The 25,046-nt window shown below is 41.3% G+C and overlaps 1 protein-coding gene across 4 annotated transcripts in view; it reads right to left on the bottom strand.

Annotated features, from left to right (window-relative positions):
* Positions 1–25,046, bottom strand: part of COBLL1 (cordon-bleu WH2 repeat protein like 1) — a 197,741-nt gene that overhangs the window by 39,232 nt on the left and 133,463 nt on the right. For all 4 annotated transcript variants that reach the window (XM_073634023.1, XM_073634026.1, XM_073634024.1 and 1 more), the window contains 5 exons: positions 18,200–18,385; positions 17,353–17,560; positions 8,578–8,806; positions 7,201–7,239; positions 5,282–5,370 (listed from right to left, as the gene is read on the bottom strand). In XM_073634023.1, the coding sequence (XP_073490124.1) occupies positions 5,282–5,370; positions 7,201–7,239; positions 8,578–8,806; positions 17,353–17,560; positions 18,200–18,385 (751 nt within the window). The remainder of the gene's footprint in view (positions 1–5,281; positions 5,371–7,200; positions 7,240–8,577; positions 8,807–17,352; positions 17,561–18,199; positions 18,386–25,046) is intronic.

Raw genomic sequence — 25,046 nt, 5'->3', positions numbered from 1 at the left:
ATGGCCTTGTCCCAATTTTTTTTTTTTTTTTTTTTTTTTTTTTAATTGGGGTTGTACTTTGCCAGCTTTTTTGAGATGTGTTGCAATTTAAACCTTTGATAGGTTTTCTATTTTCTTTTGTGACTAAAATATGGGTTTATGAGATTTGCAAATCATTGCACAATGTTTTTTCTTTAGATTTTACACAGCGTCCCAACCTTTTTGGAAATGAGCATGTACAGCCATGGCCAAAAGGTTTTGAAAATGACACAAATAAAATTTTCACAAAGTCTGCTGCCTCAATTTTTATTATGGCAATTTGCATATATATCCAGAATGTTATGAAGAGTGATCGGATGAATTGCAATTAATTTGTGAAGAAGGCTTCAGGGCGCCCAATAAAGTCCAGCAAGCGCCAGGACGGTTTCCTACAGTTGATTCAGCTGCGGGATCGGGGGACCACCAGCACAGAGCATGCCCAGGAATGGCAGCAGGCAGGTGTGAGTGCATCTGCATGCACATTGAGGAGAAGAATTATTGAGGATGGCCTGGTGTCAAGAAGCCACTTCTCTCCAGGAAAAAACATTAGACACAGACTGATATCCTGCACAGGGAACAGGGATTTGACTGCTGAGGACTGGGGTAAAGTCATTTTCTCTGATGAATCCCCTTTCCGATGTTTGGGGCATCTGGAAAAAACCTTGTTACGAGAAGAAAAGGTGAGCGCCACCAACCGTCCTGTGTTATGCCAACAGTAAAGTATCCTGAGTCCATTCATGTGTGGGGTTGTTTCTCAGCCAAGGGAGTGGGCTCACTCACAATTCTGCCTAAGAACACAACCATGAATAAAAAATGGTACAAAAACATCCTCTGAGAGCAACTTCTCCCAACCATCCAAAAACAGTTTGGTAATGAACAATGCCTTTTCCAGCATGATGGAGAACCTTGCCATAAGGCAAAAGTGTTAACTAAGTGGCTTGGGGAATAAAACATGGAAATTTTGGGTCCATGGCCAGGAAACTCCCCAAACCTTAATCCCATTGAAAACTTGTGGTCAATTCTCAAGAGGCGGATAAGCAAAAAAAAAAAAAAAAAACACAACAACCCACAAATTCTGACAAACTCCAAGTACTAATTATACAAGAATGGGCTGCCATCAATCAGGATGTGGCCCAGAAGATGATTGACAACATGCCAGGGCGACTTGCAGAGGTCTTGAAAAAGAAGGCTCAACATTGCAAATATTGACTCTGCATAAAAACAAATGTCATTGTCAGTAAAAGCCTTTGACACGTATGAAATGCTTGTAATTATACTTTAGTATTGTGAAAATTAATATCTGCGTCAGTCTCAAAACTTTTGGCCATGGCTGTATAAATTATTCATCTAATGCAATACATAAAAAATAATCAATACATTAAACAAGAATTTAAAAGTCATATTATTGTTTATAGATAAATACTGCAATAAAATGTGCTCAACAAAAATATATTATACTTTACCTTTATTAAACCTAGTAATAAACCCAAAACCAAAAAAATGATGCATTAGTTTTTGTTTTAGAAAACAGACTCCCCTCTGTTTTCACCTGATGATCGGGGAAGTAACACACTTCTTGTATTATACCGCGTACACACGATCGGTTTTCTCGTCGGAAAAAAGAATATGACAGCTTTTCCGACGGGATTCCGCTCAAGTTTGCCTTAGAAACACACGGTCACTCAAAAGTTTGCTGAAATTACGACTGTCAAGAACGCGGGAACGTACAACACTACGACGAGCCGAGAAAATTACATTCAATGCTTTCGAGCATGCGTTGAATTGTTTCCGAGCATGCGTAGGGATTTTGCACGTCGGAATTGCCACAGACAATTGCATTTTCGGAAAGGAACTTTTCCCGACTGAAAAATTGAGAGGATGCTCTCAAGCAGATCTAGCAGATTTAGATGGACTTGACAAACAGATTGAAGCTGAATTCCAGCTAACACCTTATAAGCAGTTACAGCAACAGTTGTGTTCCTTTTGGGATAAATGTTTAATATAAAATGAATAAAAGCGGATCATTGTAAGGACCCCTGCCAGTTTTAAATGATTTGTTTAAACCCTATATATGCTACATCTGCAAGACAGCTCATTCTGTTGAAAAACAGACTTACTGGAAGGATCACCAGGTGGAAAAAAAAAAGAAGTTTTTTTTTTTATTTTTTAAGGCAAACGTACAGTACTCATAAGGTAATAAAGGTGGGTTTAATACCACTTTAAACAACTAAGACCCAACTGCTCTCCCCCTTCTCTTAAAAAATAAACAACATAGCTCAGACCTCCGATCAGATGAGCACCCAGTTCTAAATGATGTGGCCTATGCAGAGTAAGGTGGTGTCTCTGCAAGCGATATACACTATGACCAGAAACGTGTGCATGTCCGGTACTGCGAAGCCCACCAGATTTCAGTAGTACGGAATGACACCAAGTCCAGAAGAAGCCACAGTGCTTAGAAGTGGACGATTGTGCAATATGAGGCATGTGTTATATTGTATAGTTTTGACAATGAAGACCAAAAAAAGGTGGGCATTGGGCCTTCATTGTTTAGTTTAATACCAGGCACTTACACCCCCTTTCTGCCCAAGCCAATTTTTCAGCTTTCAAGGTTATCGCATTTTGAATGACAATTGTGCGGTCATGCTACACTGTACCCAAACAATTTTTTTATCATTTTGTTCCCACAAATAGGGCTTTCTTTTGGTGGTATTTGATCACTGCTGGGGTTTTTATTTTTTGCGCACCAAATGAAAAAAGACAGAAAACTTTATAAAAAAAGGTTTTCTTTGTTTCTGTTATAACATTTTGTAAATAAGCAAGTTTTCTCCTTCACTGATGGGCACTGATGAGGCTGCACTACGGGCACCGATGAGGTGGCACTGATAGATGGCACTGATGGGCATCACTGATAGGGAGACATCTGGCAGGCATTGGTAATGGGCACTGACTGGCACCATTTGTGGGCACTAATTGGCATATTTTGGGCACTGACTGTCATCCCTGGTGGCCATGGGTGACATACCTGGTCATCCATCCATTGTGTGCTATCCCTGGTGGTAACCCTGGGGGTCCAGTGTGGGGGGGGCTGCACTGATAATCAGCGCAGACCCCCCCCCCGTCAGGAGAGCTGCCGATCGGCTCTCCTCTACTCGCGTCTATCAGTTTACACTGTGATCAGCCGTGATTGGACATGGCTGATCACGTGGTAAAGAGCCTCCGTCAGAGGCTCATTACTGAGATCGGTGAAGCGGTGTGTCAGACTGACACGCCACACCACTGATCGCCGTGCTGCGCACCTCCACGGACGCGGGCCAGCAGTTATCCTGAAAGACGTCATATGACGTCCAGTCAGAATAACTAAACCGCCGCCCGGCCGTCATTTTGCTATAGGCCAGGTGGGAAGTGGTTAATGTAAGCTTATCCTTTAGAACATAATATCTCCTTTCTGCAGTTTCAGTGATACATGCAATTAAAAAAAAAAAAAAAAGAAGTAGTAAGGAGGATTTGCTGTTTTCACAAATCCGTTTTCTTTTTTTATGCAGTCTAATAGATTCACTCCTTCATATTTTTTAGCTGCAAGTCTGGTTCTTTCAGCAAACAGCAGGCTTTCAAAGAACAGTTGGTCTCTGTGGTGTGTAAATAATGTGACCAGAACACCCTCTCCCCTTTTCTAGAATAGCACTGATGAAGCTCAATCCACTAAGCTATTACAGCCGTTGTTTTCAGCAATGAGAGCTGAAAAAGCAGCCATATGGCTGGAAACACCAATCACAATGGCAAGCTCAGTAAACTGGGCCTGTTGTCTCTAAACGGTCACTAAAAATGTAAATACACACAGCAGTTACTGAAGCAATGGGTGTCTTTGAAAATGGGAATCATACTATAAATACTATATAATATAGAACATGTAGAGAGCGGTGTATGGAAAATAGGGTTGAAAAGAGTTTTTCTTAACTGCTTATTGGTCACAGTAAGAAATCGCACAAAACACAAACAAAGCAAAAGTCTGCCCTCGCAAATAGCGTGGGTTAGAAACCTTAAAGCGTGCCTTTAATTGATAATAAAGCTGGTAAGTGGATAAAACAGCAGTAGTTCTCTTATGCATATAATTATTTTGGCTAGGGAAGTGGCCCTTTGGTCCAAAGTTGTTGTTATGAGTGGCCTAACCAATAAGTGACCAATAGAAAGGCAAGGGAAAGTTAGTGTTTGCATGATAAAGTTACAGCTACATCTATAGCTAGAGATGTCGGCTATTTCACCCAGGTGGAGAATTGACTAAGACAGGGATCACTACAGCTATTTTTTTTTTTCTTGAGGCTGGGTTCACATATATGCGAACTGGATGTGTTTTTAAACCACATTCAATTTCCACAACATGTGAATGTGACTGGCTTTCAATAGAGCTGGTTCACACATGTGTGGGGCGGCCACTCTGCGGTTTTGAAAAAAAAAAAGGGTCCTGTGCGTTTTTGGGCCCAGTTCAGGTGCGAATTCAACAAAATATTTGCACCTGAATCGCACCTGAACTGGTGAACAAACGCACTGGATTCCAGACTGCAAACCGCAGCCTCATATATGTGAACCCAGTCTAAAGCATCTATAGCCAAAACTCTGCTGGTTATTTATTGCCGTCTTTGTCAACTCACTTTCTTTCCTAAACATAAGTGGCTATAGAGAGAAGAAATTTGTCCAGCAGTTTTACCCCTATTCTCACGTCCACTAAAATAAAGGATGGAGTTTCACTTTAGTTGCTGAATCATTACAGGTACTATGGTGCTGTCCATTTACATAGCTCTATCTATCTATCTAACACAGATCAGTCCTTGCCCTATAGGAGCTTTCAATCTAAGGTCCCTAACTCACATATATTCATATGCAAGTCTTTGGAGTGTGGGAGGAAACCACGCAAACTTTGTGCAGGTAGCGCCATTTTGGAGAATCAAACCGATGACCCTGGTGCTGCTAGATGAAAGTGCTTACGCCACTAATCTGCTGTGCTACCATTATTTCCACCTTCAAACACACTGCCCGTTAACAATTTATGCTCAAATAGGTGGATGTCTTCTTCACAAGTGCATGTCACTGAAGTTTTATATAGCTTTATTGGGAATGACCATAATCCTTTGGTACCCTACAAATGCTTCTTGTGGACCATGCGTAGTCTAGCGATGACCAGAACATTCTGTGACTATTCATAACTATTCCATCTAAAAACAGATCCCATGTAGAATACAGGAACAGTAATCAGAGGTAATCATCTTACCTGATCCCGCTTTTTTTTAGTGCTTCTCCGGAAAAAATTAAAGAACCGTTTGTCATCATTCTGCTTCATCTCCACATTCTGACAAGACTCTGTAAATGATATCGCTTATATGCTTAGGACAAGACATACATAATACAAAGCAATCTCTAACAGTGACATTGGTAGCTTTAAAGGACAATATTTTTGGTGTCATTAATCCACAGTGTTTTTCAAATGTTCAAGAACAAATCACGGGTCTGATTTTAATCAAATTGTTTGAAGATGGCTAACCATACAGTATGACAGAAATCTCTGGTATGACCTGCAACTGGGGCCTGCTGTATTTCATTGAACATGCTGCAGGTCTCTCATTTAGGTGCAAATTAGCAACAAAAACTGCTAGCCTTCCTTGGAAGAAAAATGCTTATAGGACCCCCCATGTTTCTTATGCCGCGTACACACGAGGGGGGTATAGTGGCGCTACCTATATGCTGAACAGCGATAGACCCAGATCGCTCTTTAGGTGGTGTGTGCTTCAAATGTGAATGTTATATGTGAATGTACCATATGCAACATCATGGCATAAGATACATTGCTATGTTAACTAATAATATGTGCCAACTCCCTTAGGGAGTAAAGTATAATTCTGTCAAATATGATTAAACACAATGAACCTGAAAATGTGGTGCTACAATATCATGAATGTGAATATAATAGTGCAGTGAAACCGCAAGTAACCAGTCCCCCCAAAAAATTATATATAATATATATATATATAAATAAATGAATGAAGATAAGTAACCAGTCCAAAAAATGTGTCCAAAAAAATGTTTTCACAAGTGCTAAAAGCAAAGAATATGTAAATTCCAAACCAAAACAAAGACTTTAAAGATTCCAAAGTGCTCGGTGATTGTAAGTACAAGAAAATATCCAGGTGACATTTCGTGCTCCCCCTCTTTAGTCCCCACTCACCAGCTCCAATAACCCCTACAGTGGTATCTCGCATAAAGGACAGGCTTGGTGTACAGATGATACTTCCAGAGTCAGGTCATCCAGTCAAGCTCCTCTCCAGCCTTTCCATCCGATATCCAGCTCCTCAAGGACAATCAATTACAATCACCGAGCATTTTGGAATATATTCTTTGCTTTTAGCACTTTTGAAAACATTTTTTTGGACATATTTCTTTGGACTGGTTACTTATATATATATATTTATATTTTGGGACTGGTTATTTGCGGTTTTACTGCACTATTATATTCACACTCATGATATTGTAGCGCCACGTTTTCAGGTTCATTGTGTTTATTCACATTTGACAGAATTATACTTTACCCCCTAAGGGAGTTAGCACATATTATTAGTTAACATAGCAATGTATCTTATGCCATGTTATTGCCTATGGTATATTCACATATAACATTCACATTTGAAGCACACACCACCTAAAGAGCGATCTGGGTCTATCGCTGTTCAGCATATAGGTAGTGTCACTATACCCCCTTTTTTCTATTATTCTAGTCCCCTGTTGGGGACCTAGTAGGGTAGGCTGCACACCTAGTACTCTGTTAGCGCAGATTTTTACTTGGTTTACTATAGCACAGGTTTGGTTTAACAATGGATAGGTACATATAACAAATTATTATGGGTGTCTGGCCTAGGAAAAAAGCTAATTTCCATGACAGCAGCCATCCCAGCTTAAGACCTAAAGCAGAGAAAATGAGGATATATTTAGGGATCTGAACAATCTGGCACTACGAACTATAGAAGTTCTTGTTTCAGAGAAAATCTAAGCTTTCTCAGGTTGACCAAAGGGCTGTTATGTTGCCAAGTATATAAGAATCTGTGCCCATTAACGTTCTATTTATTATGTTCTTCTGAAAGGTCACAAAAGAAGTAAGCTGAAAATGAAAAGACGACTTTTTACACTAAAAATACTTGCCTTGTAAAGGTGGCAGTTTGAATTCTGTAGGAGATGTAGCTAAACAAAAAAAAAAAAAAAAAAAAAAAGCAGAAATAAATTTTGTTAATAAAAATGCAAGAATCTATGATTTATTCAACCCTGTGAAAAAAAAAAAAAAAAATAGTGCCAACTTTGATGGTATGCAACAAAGTTATCCAAATTTTATAGAATATATATGTATACATATACACACACAAGTTGAAGAGACCCCGTCACCAGATCATTAAGTTTCAACAACAATGTTCCCGTAAGGTTACATACATGTTATTTTATTTGAAAAAACACCTTTCTGTAGATTCTCCCCAGGACCTCTGCTGGACACCACTATCTTGGATGTGATGTTAGCAGCTCTATCAGACTTAAGGTTGTCACTCAAATTTACATTCTATAGCAGCCTTTCTTAACCTTTTCAACACGGATGAACCCTTGAAATAATTTTCTGGTCTCAGGGAACCCTTGCTAAACAGGACTATATCTACAACTTATGTGGTGGTCAGTGGGAAGAATGCTCCCTACACTTTTGGTTATTGGGAAAAATTACACTCTTACAGAGAGCTAAAAAGATCAGGGGTCCCGCTTGAAACTTATCAGAGGCATGAATTGCTCAAGGAACGCTTTGCAATCTCTGGAGAATCCTAGTTGAGAAACCCTGCTCTATAGAATTCCTCTTCACTCCTTCTGCCACTACATAAGTTATGTAAGCTGGTGAAGGAAGGGGAGAAGGAATTTCTACAATGTCAACACTGTAGCACCTTTAGAAGCACATTGCATGTCTAATGAAAATTGTTTATAAAAACAGAAAAATGGTAGAAGTAAGCTTTTGAAATACTTGATTTTTCTATGCATCTACCAGAATTTTTCTAACTCGGTAACAGGGTCTCTTTAAAAAGATGATATGGAAGATAACATGAGCATGCAAAAAAAATACATAATTGTAGAAGACATGAGGCTTCACTCACAAAAACATGAGGAACTAGTGTTTTGTTTCCCAAAAATAAAGAAAACAATTTATATAACTGGTTTTATCCAGTTGGTCAAAAAATAAGTCCCACAAGAATCATGAACAGGGTTCCTATCTTTTTTTAGTATGAACACTAGTTCCTGCACATGCCCCACAGTAACACTTTATGTATGGTAGAAATAGGTCTGGAGATGCTAGAAATGGGCAGAGGACTCTACAATAAAATGCAATGTCTGCTGAATACTCAGCCAAGCTTGCCTCCCATGGAGGGTCTTCATCCATTGACCTGCTGCATGGTCATCCCTTGAGCACTGATTAGATCACAAGGACATCATTGTTTAGACATTAATAAGTTATTTTTAGACTGGTTTATGTTAACTAGAGCCCCGATTTACCTTTATTCTGATCCAAAGCATAGAGTTCCCTCAAACCAAGGTCATTGAGAGACTTTGTGATGTCAAGGGGTTTCTGTGACTGGTAATCATGTAGGAGTACTGTAGTCTCGGGATCAAATTCACATTTACTACAAATGGAGGGAATGTGATCTTGCAATGGAACAAATGGACTAACTCTCATCACCGTCTTCTGTGTTCTCTTATAGTTGATGACAACTCGAACAGTTTGCTGTAATAGAAAAATAATATTTAAGTGCCTTTGGTAAAGCAATCTTTGAAAACACAACTGCAATAATTCATAGGTAGTGGGGGGGATTTCCAGGCTCAAACCCTGCCAACACTTCGAAATCAACCACATGCTTGTCTGACATAGTGTAGGTACCGTCAAACAAATTTCTCTCCGGTCTGGCAGTGCCTCTATACTCCCTGTGATTTGGCAGAGGCAGCAATGTAGGGTTAGAAGCTTCTTTACTTAGGTAAACAAACACTAAAGACCAAGGTAAGGGGCATCCTACGCCCAATGACACAAAGGTTAAGGGCATCCTGTTCTCACCTATACCAAAGTACAGGGCATCTTACTACCACCAATACCAATGAAATTAGTGCATCCTATTTTCACTGACAACAAGGTAAAGGGTGTCCCACTCCCACTGACCCCAAAGTAGGGGACAGTCTCCTTCAAATTATACTAAATGTAAGATGCATCTTACTACCACGGACACCAAGGTAAGACACATCCTATTCCCATTGACACCAAGGTAAGACACATCCTATTCCCATTGACACCAAGGTAAGACACATCCTATTCCCATTGATACCAAAGTACAGGACATTTTGCTTCCACTAACACCAATTTAAGGGGGAACCTCCTGCCACTGGCAAGGTGAGGGGCATCCTGCTCCCACTAATACCAAGTTATGAGGCATTCTGCTCCCATCAATATCTAGGGAAGCTACATTCTACTTCTGACATGGAAGGGCATTTACACTTTAACCACTTCAGCTCCGGAAGGTTTTACCACCTGAATGGAAAAAGGATTATTTGCAATTTGGCACTGCACTGCTTTAACTGGCAATTGCACGGTCATGCATGCTGTACCCAAACAAAATTTACGTTCTTTTTTTTCCCCACAAATAGAGATTTCTTTTGGTGGTATTTGATCACCACTGGGATTTTTATTTTTTTGCGATATAAACAAAAAAAGAACGAAAATTTTGAAAAAAAAAAAGATATTTTCTACTTTTTGTTATAAAAAAATATCCAAAAAAACTACATTTTTTGTCATACATTTAGACCAAAATGTACTCAGCCACGTCTTTAGTAAAAAAAAAAAATAAGCGTATATATATTGATTGCACAAAAGTTAGAGCGTCTACAAACGATGGTATATTTATTGGAATTTACGCAGCTTTTACTTACCAACTGCTTATCTCAGTTCTCGAGGTGCTAAAATGGCAGGGCAGTACAAAACCCTGCCAAATTACCCCTTTTTGGAAAGTAGACACCTCAAGGAATTTGCTGAGAGGCATGTTGAGCCCATTGAATATTTAATTTTTTTGTCACAAGTGATTAAAAAAAATTACAAAAAAAAAAATAAACCACAACATTCGTTCGGGGATGCCACACGTGCAAGACCTTTTTGGAGCCTAGCAGCGTATAGGACCCCGAAAACCAATCACCGCCTCCAGGATTTCAAAGAGCTTTAATTGCTAGTGAGAAAGTGAAATCAACAATCACACTTTGGGAGGCCTTGAAATGTCAAGATAGAACCAAAATCCACCCAAATGATCCCTTTTTGGAAAGTAGACACCCCAAACTATTTGCTGAGAGGCATGTTGAGTCCATGGAATATTTATTGTTTTGCTACAAGTTTCGTGAAAATTACAATTTATTTTATTATAATAAAACGAATGCTCCACTAAAAAATAAGTGTCCAAAAGGCTTTATCTATGAGCATCCAACAGAAGCATTTAGGATCTTGCAAACACCATGATGTGCACACATAGACAAGATGAAGTGCCCGACCACCGTAGCTGTAGATTGAGCTTACCAAACAGCAAGCAATAAAAGCAGATGGCTTGCAACCCAGCCGGGGCCTTTTAGATGGTGATTGTATATAGTTGATAATCCTGTTCACTCCAGGCTCAGATCTCCGTATATAAACCAAAAAAGAAAAGAGAACTGGCCATAGTGTAATATATCTGGACATCAAATAGGAGCACTTAAATTACAGCAAACACCATGATGTGTACACAGAAACAAGGTGAGAAGCCCGACCACCGTAGCTGTAGATTGAGCTTACCAAATTGCAAGCAATAAAGGCAGATAGATGGCTTGCAACCCAGCCAGGGCCTTTGCAGATGATGATTAAATGGTTGGTATTCTCACTCGCTCCAGATATGCTCTCAGTGACTCTCAGAGTATTTCCTGTATTCCCTGTAGAAGGTGTCCACTGTGTGTGATCTATACCCCGGATAGAGGAGATGTCGGTGATGATCGGGCGGTGTGTGGCAGACTGAGGGAACGGATATCATATCTGGAGCGAGTGAGAATACCAACCATTTAATCATCATCTGCAAAGGCCCCGGCTGGGTTGCAAGCCATCTGCCTTTATTGCTTGCTATTTGGTAAGCTCAATCTACAGCTACGGTGGTCGGGCTTCTCACCTTGTTTCTGTGTGCACATCATGGTGTTTGCTGTAATTTAAGTGCTCCTATTTGATGTCCAGATACATTACACTATGGCCAGTCCTCTTTTCACTTTTTGGTTTATATATGGAGATCTGAGCGTGGAGTGAACGGGATTATCAACTATACAATGACCATCTAAAAGGCCCCGGCTGGGTTACCATCCATCTGCTTTTATTGCTTGCTGTTTGGTAAGCTCAATCTACAGCTACGGTGGTCGGGCACTTCATCTTGTCTATGTGTGCACATCATGGTGTTTGCAAGATCCTAAATGCTTCTGTTGGATGCTCATAGATAAAGCCTTTTGGACACTTCTTTTCTAGCGCAGCGTTCGTTTTATTATATTGGACTTTTGTGTTGTCGCACTGCATGCTGCTGCTTTTTTATTGTTGGATTCAAGGATATATTTTTCTAGCGTGTTTTTTTTTCTCTATATACTATTTATTTTATTACACAAAGTTGTCACTTAAACTATATATTGCTCAAACATTCCATGGGTATATGTAAAAGGACACCCCAAAATACATTCTTCTGCTTCTCCTGAGTAAGGCGAGTATTTTGCAGCACGCATTTGTTTTAGAAAATGAAGAAAGGAAAAATTTTTTTTTTTTTTCTTTTTTCAATTTACAAAACTTTGACAAAAAGCGAGATCTGCAAAATACTCAACATGCCTCTCAACAAATAGCTTGGGGTGTCTACTTTCCGAAAATAGGTCATTTGGGGGGGGGGTTGTGCTATCTTGGCATTTCATGGCCTCCGAAACTGATAGGTAGTGAGGAAGTGAAATGAACAATTTACGCCCTTAGAAAACCTGAAGGCGGTGATTGGTTTTCGCGGTCCTGTACCCAGCTAGACTCACAAAAAGTTCCACACATGTGGTATCCCCATACTCAGGAGAAGCAACAGAATGTATTTTGGGGTGTAATTTCACATATACCCATGGCATGTTTGACCACTATATAAAATAAAAATTTTGGTCATCTTCCCAAAACTTGTGGAGAAACAACCATTCCATGGACTCAACATGCCTCTCAGCAAATAGCTTGGGGTGTCTACTTTCCAAAAAGTAGATATTTGCCAGCACACCATGGATTGACACAATGTAACGTCCAAACAGATTATTTATTGCATGATCACAGCACAAGGAGAGTGCAACATTTCGGAGTTACGCAGGACCCCTTTCAAAAACAAATGCAAAAAAAGAAATCCTACGGGCCACGCAGGACCCCTTTGTCAGGCATGGGAGATCCAGCTGGTTGTTGCTGCAGAACCCAAACTTTGAGAGCTTGTCCAGGAACGTGTGCGATGGGAATATAAAGTAGTACTTTCCAAAAGGGGGTCATTTGGGGAGGTGTTTGAACTGTCCTGGCATTTTATGCCCAACATTAGAAGCTTATGCCACACATCAACCACTCAACTAACCACTTGAAGACCAAGCCTTTTCTGCCACTTTTTGTTTACATTAAATTTTCTTTTTTCTATAAAATTACTTTAAATGCCCAAACAGTATGTATTTTTTCAACGCAGAGGCCATACAGAATAAAATGATGGGTGTTGATTTTTTTTTTTTTTTACACAGTATTTGTGCAGTGATTTTCCAAATTAAATTTTTAGGGGAAAAAAAAAACAACACTTTTTTGAATTTTAATGCACAAAAAAACACTATATTTGCCTAAATGTTTGGTAAAATATAAAAGATGATCTTATGCCGAGTACATAGATACCAAACACGACATGCTTTAAAATTGTGCATGCCCATGCAGTGGCGACAAACTACATACGTTTTTAAAAGCCTTTACAGGTTACCACTACTTTAGATTTTCAGAGAAGGTCTACTGCTAGAATTACTGCCCTCAATCTGACTTTTGCGGCGATACCACACATCCATGGTGCAATTGCTGTTTACATACGAGACTGATGCTAGCGTTCGCCTTTGCACGCGAGCACGGGAGGGCAGGGATGTTTTAATTTTTTTTTATCATGATTCATTTTGCTTTTTTCCTTTTATTTTTACACTGTCCCTTTAATTTTTTTTTTTTAATTAAAATCACAGGGAATGTAAATATCCCCTATGATAGCAAAAGGTAGTGACAGATACTCTATTTTTGAAAAATGTGGGGTCAATTAGACTCTAGATTTCTCCTCTGCCCTTAAAGCATCTGACCTCACCAAGATCAGTATGATAAGATGCTTTCCCAATTTAAAAATGGCGCTGTTGAAATCCGGTGAAACTGAAGTGATGAAATGCTCATAGCTTTCAGTTCCTTAGACCATAGAGATGATTGGAGCCATTCTGGTCTCCGACCAGCTCTATGGTCAGCTGGCAGAACCACCGGCTGCATTCTCGAGTTCCCCGGTGGGACAGGAGAGCCCGAGAAAACCATGGAAGACTTGTAAAAGCAGTTTAGCGGCTAATTAGCCACCAGGATTGCTTTTACATGAAAGCTGACCGCCTACTGAAAAAAAAAAAAAAAAAAAAAAAAAAGATACCAAGATGATGCCTTGACATCCGGAAAATGCGTCTCATGCAGCCAGCTAGCTGCATCTGGATTGAGAAGTTGTGCCACAGCACCTTCTGGATACAAAAGGGCTGTGATGATCTCTTACTGGAATTTTAAGAAAGAGCCACTTCTTCCTGACGCTTTGTATAGTACATAAGCATTGACCAGAGACAACTGGAATAAGTATACAGACACTTTTTTGCACCAGCGTCTGGCCTTACAGGCAGCTAAGTCAGGCCCCATCATCTGGTCGTTGAAGTCCACCCCTCTCATTTTAGGGTTGTAGTCGTGGACACAGAGGGGCTTCTCAACAAGACCAGTCACTGTTGAAATTTGGACTGCCGTATCTGCATGAATGGAAGACAGAACGAAAACATTCCATTTGTCCTACCACCTCACTGCAACCAATTAATTGGACCTCAAGCAGGCTCTCTCCCCCTAAGTAGGGCATTTACAAGTCGTTGGGGGAAGCCCCGGGAATTAGATTGCATGGTGCCACGTGCGCCAATTCCTAATTGAAAGAGGTGTCTAAAAACTGGCAAGCTTGTATAAAAATTGTCCACGTATAAATGGTACCCCTTTCTGAATAAGGGTGATACCAAGTCCCAAACAATCCTGCCGCTGCTCCCCAAGTAGTTTGGGCAGTTGGGGGGCTCCATGCTGCTATCTTTTCCCTCGTAAACCAGGAAACTACATGTATAGCCTGTTGCCCTGTCACAGAGCTTATACATTTTGACCCCATATCTGGCATTTGGCACGCTTGCTGGGGAGAAATGGTTTGAAAACAAGGCGACCAGAAAATGCAATAAGGGACTTATCAACGCAGACATCTTGTTCGGGGATATACAAGGCTGCAAATTTTTGGTTGAAGTGGTTTACGAGGGGCTGAATTTTGTGGAGCCGATCATATTCAGGATCACCCCGAGGGCGACAGAGTTCATTGTTGAATTGTATAAACCGCAATATTTGCTTGTATCTAGCCCTGGCCATGGCAGCAGAAAACACGGGCATATGGTGAATTGGGTCAGTGGACCAGTATGAACACAACTCACTCTTTTTAGTAATGCCCATGATGAGGGATAGGCCCAAAAAGGTCTTAAATTCGGCAACCATGATAGGTTGCCATGCAAATTGTCTGGCAAGGGTCAAATTTGGCGACAAATTGATTAGCATATAAATTGATTTGGTCCGCAATAGATCCGTACAGATCTTCAGTGAAAAACAGCTCATAAAAACCAAGGGGCATTAAATCTGCTGTTTCCACCTGAATTCCGGGTTGCCCAGCGAATGGGGGGGGACTCGTCACATCACCAAGTGTTACTGCAGTGCTGGTTTGTCTACGACCAGGACGTACTAGGCCGCTGGTGCTTGCCAGTTCACCAGAAAGTTGAGCGGCACTAGTACGGGCTCTCTGCTCCATGCGAATATCATGCGATTGTATCATGCAACAGAAGAACGGGGTCAGGTACGCCTGACCTTAGCAGGGACCACTACTCCATCAGAGTTATCTGTCAGGGTGCCACCGCTCTCTACAGGTTCGAATACTGAGTCTGAATCTGACAGTGAGGACTCCCCATCGCTCTCATTGGTCATGCTCAGTATCCTGTAGGCCTCTTCACTAGAGTACCTTTCCTTTGACATTTTGGCAAATAAATTTTATAGGTACCCAATGTGACTCACAGGTAAAAAAAAAAAAAAAAAAAAAAAATCACCTGTTTGTCGAGGACTGTTTTAACTGCTAAAAAAAAAAAATGTAAATGCTAACAAAAATCAGGCCTGACTCTGCTAACGCTGCGGTTTTGTGTACTGTGTATTGGAAGTGACAGTGATCTACTGATCCTTCACTTGTTTGGGAGGTGGGCAGAGGGGCTAAATGCAGGTGCTGGCAGGTGTCAGAGCTGACCCTGCCAATGCCGCGTTTTTTGGGAACACCATACTATTGAGGATGCTAGTATAGTTCTGATCAGATCAAAGATATTGATCCGTTCAGACACTATACTAGTAATGGAGGTGTATAGTGTATGTTAGTGTTACTGGCAATACGAGGGTTAAAATCTGACACTGTCTGGGATTGACACCAACTGATTCTGACGCTGACTGGAATCACCCGTGACACTAATACAGAAAAAAAAAAGAAAAGAGATCTGTACACTGTACTGATGACACTGACAAGAAGTGAAAGGTTTAACTGGGGGGCGATCAGGGGGTAAAACTTTATTGGGGAATATGTGGTGGGACCTTGATGCTATAAAAGACTGATGATGATGCTAACTAACATCACCCATGATGTTAGTTAGGCAACCAACATACTCCTGAAAGTGTTGCATGCCGAAGAGGCTTTCCGAGAATGCAGGAATGGAGGAGAGGTAGGAGAAACCCATAAAGGACATTATATGCTCTCTTCTACTGCAAGGACCTGCTGGATTAACACATTAAAGTGATACTAAACTCAAAGTTTGTTTTTGTTTTTTACATTTCATTCAAGGGAGTCCATACTTACATATTGTGTACAGGCAGCACAGTGGCTAAGCAGTTAGCACTTCCACATAGCAGCACTAGAGTTCGTCAGTTCGAATCCCAACCATGACACTACCTGCCTGGAGCATGTTCTCCCTGTGCCCGTGTGGATTTACTCCCACACTCCCAAAACATGCTGGTAAGTGAATTGGATACTGTCTAAATTGGCCCTAGTATATGAATGAATATGAGTTAGGGACCTTGATTGGAGAATGTAAGCTCCTTGAGGGCAGGGACTAACGTGAATGTACAATATATAGTATATGTAAAGCGCTGCATAAATTTATGGCGCTATACAAGTACCTGTAATAAAATATAGTCACTGTCCCTTTCTCATATCCTTTAGCTAGCCGCTGCTAAAGAAAACACCTGGGTCTGCTTGCTCCTGGCCAGGGCTGTGTACATCCATTGAAGCACACTGTGCCCAGCAAGCCACACCCCTGCTCCCTTCAACTGGGTTCTTGACAAACAGCTGCAGGATCCAATCAATCCCCTATCATTACCTCCTCTCTGCAACCAGCAAGTTCAGGCAGGATCCAGAGGCGGTGACAAGAACAGCAGATAAGTGTTTGGGTACCAGAGGGAACTTGGGATGGGGAGGATGGAGTGGGATTGTGAATGCACTGGAGTGTTTTTTTTTTTTTCCTCCCAATGCTGTGAATGCATTAAAGGTAAAAAACGTTCAGCCATTAGAACTACTTTAAGAATATGTAGATATTTTAACATCTATAATCTGGCTCCAGTTACGTTTTACGTTTTGCACACATTACATAATCTCAAATTTTGAATTTTTGGGGTGAAAAGGGGCATCTAATTTTAAAGTCAGAGTATTTCTATCAGAACAATGAAAACCAGTTTGGCCTTTCTCCTGGCTGCCAACCTATGGGACCACACCGAACCGAAGCAGGCAGTCACACAAGCTTCAATTTTCTTCTATGTGAAGTCTGAGCTTTAATAATGCACACAAACAACTAAGACACATGATAGAAATGTGAGACTCCCATTGCTATCATGAGATGAAGTAACAATAGATAAACTCCCAAGAAAATATTTTAAGACAGGAAACTCACCTCTGGCATTGTTGGCCCAGGCTTTTTTTGTTTGTCCTCCACATTTTTAGATTTCAGGATAACTTTTTCTACCTCCAGCATTCCAACAGGTGTGTTTGGTTTAAACTTGAGCACGTTTTTGTCTGCTGAGAGCAGTTCTATTGTGTAGGTGGATGGGTTCAAATGATACTGTCCACAAAGGAATACAAGCAGGTCCATCATGGGTTTGCTGGTAAAAGGAAAAAAAAAAAAAAAAAAAAAGGAAGAAGGAAGTACAGTTTATATGAGAACCGATTAATAAAGTTTTATGATTCAGCAGTTTTTCACTTGCGTTCACTATCCATGGTTTTGGCTGTGCATGCACTGCATGGGTTATCTTCTTGTTTTGTCTAGGTGTGAGCACAGCGCCTATACTCACCAGAACCATTGATCCTCTGGAAAACGGCGCTCCCCCACGTCCAGCAGTGGACTGTCCCTGACTTCTTCACATCCAGAGCAGGTCCAAGAACAGCCCACCAAACATGACTGTGGGGGGGTGGGGGTTAGGGGTGTACTGGTCTTGCTCTGAAAGGATTAGGCGAGTATATCTTAGCTTTCTGAACCCCTAGACCAAAGCAAACAGCCCCACTGCACGGTAAAAAGAAAATACGCAGAACAGAGAAAAGTATTCAAAGCCACAGAAACCAGGCAACAGGAAGAGATGGTAACACTGGCAGCCTTGTGAGAGGTTTGCTTTAAAATGTTAAATGCCTTTAATCATGAATGGGAGCGTTTGATAATAAGCTACTCTGCTGTAATAATTGGCCCCACCTTTCTGCTCTGCCGATTACAAATCAAACCGGACACAACAAATCACCCAGCTACTTACCTGCCATTCACGGTGGTGGATGTGACCCTGTCACCTGGAAGAACTACATTGAGCTCGATGTCTCTGTCGATATTCTCCTTCTGATCCATGTTAAACTGGAAGGTCTCTGCAGAATCAAACGATGGCAGACTGTCAGAGTACCGCGTGTCCCCAGGAGGAAGAGGAGCCTTGCCTTTGGCTTTTTTCCTGAAAATAAAAAGACAAATAAACACTTTGTCTAAACTTCACTCAACACATTTCCAGCTGGCAAGTCTGTTCTGTGCAAGTGTGAAGACTCCTTACCCAAGAAAAAGTTGGCTATTCTAATACCCTGAATATAATAGAATATGATAGATAGATAGATAGATAGATAGATAGATAGATAGATAGATAGATAGATAGATAGATAGATAGATAGATAGATAGATAGATAGATAGATAGATAGATAGATAGATAGATAGATAGATAGATAGATAGACACACATTACACAAGTGGCATCAGTTCATGCAAAATATCACATCAAATGTATTAATGAGATCACACACAGACCAATAGTGACTAGCAGTCTCAGCACTGATCATCACACCACATGGTAGTATGTTGGGGGAGAAGAACAACTCGCCAACATATGCACATTTCTCCCATGCTTTGTCTAAGAAAAAAAAAAAAGGAGGAAAAAAGGAGTGGATAAAGAAAAGGAGAAAGTAAAGGAAAAAGAAAGAAAAAGAGAAAGAAAGAAAAGGAAAAAGAAAAAGGGGAGGGGGGAAGGGGAAAGAGGGGGACAAAAAAAAAAGGGAGGAAGGAGAGGAAAGGATAAAGGAAAGGAGTGACTAAAAGGATAGAGGAGAAAAAAAAAGGTATAGAGAATAGGAAAGGAAAATGGGAAAGGAATAGAAAAGAAAAAGGGATAAAAAAAAAAATAAAATAAAAAAAAAAAAAAGGAAAAAAGGGGAACAAAAAAAAAAGAAAAGAAAAGAAAAAAAAGAAGAAGAGGAGAGGATAAAGGAAAGAAGAGACTAAAAGGAGAGAGGACCAGGGAAAGAAAGAAAAAAAAAAAAAAAGGGAAATATAATGGAAAAAGAAAAAAAGGGAAAAGCTGCTGAAGAGAAAGGAAAAAGGAAAGATCAAGGAAAAAGGAAACCAGGACTGACAATGTGGTTTTGGATTAGAGTGCAGAGCCCTGTGTTGTCAGGTCAAACAGGAAGTTAGGAGTGGAGTGCATTTCTGAATGTTTTTTCTGTACTTGCTGCATTTAAAATTAAACAAAACACAGGCAATCTGCATTGCAGAGATGTTCTGCACAGTTTATTTTTTTTTTTATTTGCCCAGAAAATAAACTAAACTAAATACTGTGAGGTGGAAAGCTTTATGGGGTTTAACAAACCTCCCACACAGGCTTTAAACTAGTATGTGCACATAGAGGCTGAATTACTAAAGGAACATATACAGTGCAGTTGCTCTAGATCTGAGGGAAAGCTTTAAAATGAGGGGAAGTTCTGCTGATTTCTATCATCCAATCATGTTCAAACAAAAGTGCTTTTTTTTTATTTTTCCCCTTGCACGTGATTGGGTATTCTTTGCAAAGTGAAGCTTTACCTCATTTACTAAGCTCTGGAGTAACTGCGTTTGCAGTGCACAGTATATCTGCCATTAGTAAATCAACCTCATAGAGTCACTTCGAGGAACATTGCTTTTACAGCTCCCCTCAACTGAGCAGGTTTGGGGGGGGGGGGGGGGGGATTTATTTTAAGGTGAAAAATCCGCACAGAGTATTTATAAACAGGTACAATCTATGTACCAAATGGACTTTGCTGGGTCAGCCAACTAAATGTATTGAAAGCAATTCCTGTGATATCTCAACAGTGTGACTGATGTACAGAGCACCCTACAGATTCACACAACTCTATATTAGATACAATAAAAAATATGGAATATCAAAAAAGTAAGTCATAGTAAAAATGACTTAGGAAAATGATTCAATAATTGCTGTATACTATCCGTATATTCAATAGTCTATTCATATATATATATAGACTAGTCTATTCATACTAGACAGCATGATAATCAAAGTTCAAAAGTACTTCAAACTGCTTTCCATTTCTTTATATAGAGCCTGTCACCACCTGCCGTGCTGCAAACTAAACACAGACAGGAAATCTGTATTCGGGGTACTTGCAGAAAACCTGACAGCTGTAGGATTTTGATTCCAGTAGGCACAAATATCAGGATGGTCAGTGGTGGACTGTCTCTATCCAACACTCCATGAGTATTTTTTGGGCAGGACTGCCAACCTGATATCCACAATGTTGCAGCAGGCAGGGTTTCTGTACTGTACTTCTAATGCATGTTTTCTGTCTGTGGTTAATCGCAAGTATAGGTGATGACAGGGTCTCTTTAAATTGCTTGCCTGCTCTAAAATGATTCTACCACTGAACTTAAAGGTCTGCCCATCTTCAACAATATGTGAATTAGAGCTGCGCGATTCTGGCCAAAATGAGAATCACAAATTTTTTGCTTAGAATAAAAAGATCACGATTCTTGCAACGTAAAGTCTTTCACATTATACAAAAAAAAAAAAAAAAACGGGTTAACTTTACTGGTTAGTTTTTTTTTTAAAATTCATTAAAGTATTTTTTTTTCCATTTGAAAAACCACTGCGCAAATACAGTGTGACATAAAATATTGCAACCACTATCATTTTAACTTGAAACCAACAAATGTCAGAAAAAGGTTTAGTGTTTAAGTGGTTAAACTTTCCTCATTTACACACGAAGTCTATTCCATTGACAAATTGTTACAATGTTTATACTTAAGTTCAACTGATAAAGAATGTTTTGATTCTTGGCAGACTGCCCAGTTTTTTTCTTCCTTTCTTTTGAGGGCTGTGGCTTCAGAAGAGCAGAGAGAATTCTTTGCATAGAAAGAATTGTGAAACACTTTAGTCAAGATCGCAATAACGATTCTTGACGATTAATTGTGCAGCTCTAATGTGAAATAAAAGAGGAGATTTTTTTTCTGAATTAAAAGAGAAGTATGGGAATTGTTTTTATTTGAGAATCATACTTACCTAGGTGGATGAAGCAACGGTCTGATGTTCCCCGCCAGCTCTAAGGTTGAGAACCAAGCAATCAAACACCACTGATCACTCAGTTCTCACAGCTCACTGTAAGGCCCCTTTCACACATGCGGACCGTATGTCCGTATTTCATCCATCCGTTTTCGGATGAAATACGGACATACATGCATCCCTATGGGATAGCGGGTGTCAGCGGATGTACATCCGCTAACACCCGATGTTGTCCGGCTCCGCTCTCGTCCGATTCTGCGTACGGAAGAAAATCCTATTTTTCTATCCGTCTGCAGAGCGGATCGGAGGAACACGGACAGACGGTCCGTGTTCCTCCGATCCCCCATAGGGGAGAGCGGAGATCTGACAGGGAGGTCCCTGCACAGTGTGCGGGGTCCCGCCCTGTCATCTGCCTGCTCAGCTGGCGAAAGCGGAGCGATCCCCGCTGAGCAGCGGATAAACACGGGGCGGATCAACACGGATCCGTCCCGTGTGAAAGGGGCCTAAGTCACCTCTGTCTGCTCTGCCCCTCCAGCGCTCACTGGAGCTCTGGGCTGTGAAGGGGGCAGGAGCGGCCGTCTCAGGCTCGCTGAGAGGCGGAGCCAGGTGGTGGTCCAGGCATGTGGGTGGATCCCGACCATATGGTCGCGGTCCTTCCCGAGCCTGGACCGGCTCTGTGATGTCAGCCGAAAGCGGGCTTTAGCCCGCTGTCTACGGAAAATGGGTCACAGGACTGCAGAACGAATTGCACTCATCCACAGAAGGAGTACAGCCAAACAAGCTCTAAGTTGGGAAGGGCTAGAATGTCTTTTGTCTGAGTGACGGGTGTTCGTGAAAATAACTCTATGCCAGTCTCCCTGTATGGGAAAATTTCAGTTACTTCCCCTCCCAGTTGTCACTGGGACAGAAGTAAGGCCCCTTTCACACTGGGGCGGTGGGGGGCGTCGGCGGTACAACAGCGCTATTTTTAGCGCTGCTGTACCGTCGTTCTTGCAGCGGTATTCGGCCGCTAGCGGTGCAGTTTTAACCCCCGTTGGCGGCCGAAAAAAGGTTAAAATCCCTCGTACAGCGCGGCTATAGCCGCGGTATTGCCGCGGTATAGGCGCGGTGTCCCATTGATTTCAATGGGCAGGAGCGGTGAAGGAGTGGTGAACACACCGCTCCTTCACCGCTCCAAAAAAGCGGTTTGCAGGACTTTTTTCACCGTCCTGCCTGCGCACCGCTTCAGTGTGAAAGCCCTCGGGCTTTCACACTGAACAAACAGCAGAGGCTGTTTAGGGGCAGTTTGCAGGCGGTATTTTTAGCGCAATACCGCCTGCAAACCACCCCAGTGTGAAAGGGGTCTAAGGGAAATCTTGATAGCAATACAAACCATAAAAACCTGAATATCCAAAGCTGTCTCTTCTGTTTGGTAGCCCCAAGCATTTAGTGTGAATACTGGTTTCATGGAAACATCAAAATTATCTACAAAGCCTGAACATTTTAGTTTTACATAACTGGCAAGGCAGCTGATGCGTGTGATACATGACTAATATTTAATCACAAGATTTAACCGTATTTGTCAGATATAAAAACACAGTGCAGCCATTTTCATCCGTGTTCTTCTGAAACCTCATTGTTATTATATGACTATTGGCAGAAGGAACACACCATGTATATAGGAACAACATTATTAAACTAAGTGATGGCATTCTTGTTTTACCTTCTTAATGTATTTAAAGTTGAACTCTGGGGAAATTTAAAAACTACCCTTGCAGTGAAACTTCCCCTGCCTAATGCTTGGCACCATTAAAAATCAGTGTAACTGACTTATCGCTGCCTCCACAGACTCCTCTCCAAGTAATTGGTCCCCAGAAGCCGCTTCTCCAACACTTTGTCTGGCGGTCACACTGACATCATCATGTACAATGCAGGACCAACAGTCTTGCATTGTATTGAGGATGCTGAGATAATCTGCAGCGTAGGAGGAAAGGGTGAAACTGGTACTCTAGAGCAGCTTTTTTTCAACCAGGGTACCTCCTGGGTTCTTCAAGCGTGCCTAGGTAAAATGCCTAAAAAAAATGCACCAAATTGTCCAAAAATTGTGTACATGCCAGTGGGTGGAACAAGCCTGCTTTTGTGTTACACAAAGCCACAGGTTTTCATTCTGCAACATTACAACCTTGAGCACTGTGCAGGCAAGCTGCCAGCGTCCTAACAACTGCTGGCACTGCTGGCATCATTGGTTGATAAGGACACTGGGCAACTGCACAGCAATCCTTGTTTACCACCCCCTCCCCCCCATCCCTCTCTGTCAGCAGTTGGGTTACGTTAGCCGGGTGGTGGAGAGAAAATGAGGAAGAAGAAATCCTGGATTATTATTCAGTATCAGTGTGCAAAAGTCTATTTTCTTTGAAAGAATAAATCACCTCTAATGTTGGGTGTCCTACATGTATGGATGCTGCTTCAATAGGTATAAATATTCGTTTTGTTTTCTTTTTAGATTGTGCAGAATTTTAAAGGGTGCCTTGACTGGAAAAAGGTTGGGAAACACTGCTCTAGACCAGGGATTTTCAATGGGGGTGCTGCAACAAAATGACAAAGTCGTTTACAGTCCGATCATAAGAGGGTTACTTTGGTAACTTCTGTGAGGAGAGAGAAAAAGGAGAGGAGAGAAAAAGGAGAGGAGAGAAAAAGGAGAGGAGAGAAAAAGGAGAGGAGAGAAAAAGGAGAGGAGAGAAAAAGGAGAGGAGAGAAAAAGGAGAGGAGAGGAGATCCCTCACCTCCTCCCTTCTCTATGATGTTATCTGTATTCCTGCTGGCAAAACTAAAAGCTGTGCAAACCACGCATCCTACCAACCCGATGATGTCACCAATAGGGACGCCTGTTCTGTGACAACTCACACTGTACGTTCTGGCCCACTAGGATGTAGGTGCTGCCAGTCTCAGACTCCAATGCTATGGTCATGTCTTTGCTTACCTCTTCTCTTGGCCATTCACAAAATACATTGCTCCAGGCTTCATTTAGTGAATGGCCAGGATAGGGAGGCAAGGACATGACCGTAGCACTGGGGACTATGAGAACTGCAGCACTTGCATCCAAGCGGCCCAGAACACGTGTCCCTATTGGAGGATTTGGCCTATGGGCATAGTTAACCACTTGCCTACTGGGCACTTTTACTCCCTTCCTGCCCAGGCTTTTTTTCAAGCTTTCAGCGCTTTTACATTTTGAATGACAATTGCACAGTCATGCAACACTGTACCCACAAACTTATTTTTTTGAGACAGATAGAGCTTTCTTTTGGTGGTATTTAATCACCCCTGGGTTTTTAATTGTTTGCTAAACAAACGAAAAAAGACCAAAAATTTTAATAACAAACATTTTTCTTATTCTGTTATAAAATGTTGCAACTAAGTCATTTTTTCCTTCACTAATGGGGCTACACTGATGGGCACTGGGTGGGCTGCACTGATAATGATTAGTGTACATGTCCAGTCATACTTGCCGGTTACCGGCTCTCCTCTCCTCACGCTGTGACAGCGCATGAGGATAGCTATGGCAATAACCAGTAAGTGCGTTTACATTGTGATCAGCGGTGATTGGACACATGGTAAACAGCCGCTGTGATTGGCTCTTTACCCCAATCTGTGATCAGCTGTGTCTTTTGGCTTTACCGTTGTTGGGAAGAACTTAAGCGTACATCCATATGAGGGCAGTGTTTTGCCTGCACAGACCTTCCATGCATCTGCAGGCAGGGAGTCTTATTCATATCAATTGAGATGCAACCTCATAGGTCTAGGTTTATGAACCTGAACTCAC

The sequence above is a fragment of the Aquarana catesbeiana genome, linkage group LG06 (assembly GCF_042186555.1).
Source record: "Aquarana catesbeiana isolate 2022-GZ linkage group LG06, ASM4218655v1, whole genome shotgun sequence".
Taxonomy (NCBI): Eukaryota; Metazoa; Chordata; class Amphibia; order Anura; family Ranidae; genus Aquarana; species Aquarana catesbeiana.
This window is presented reverse-complemented; position numbering and strand designations above follow the sequence as displayed.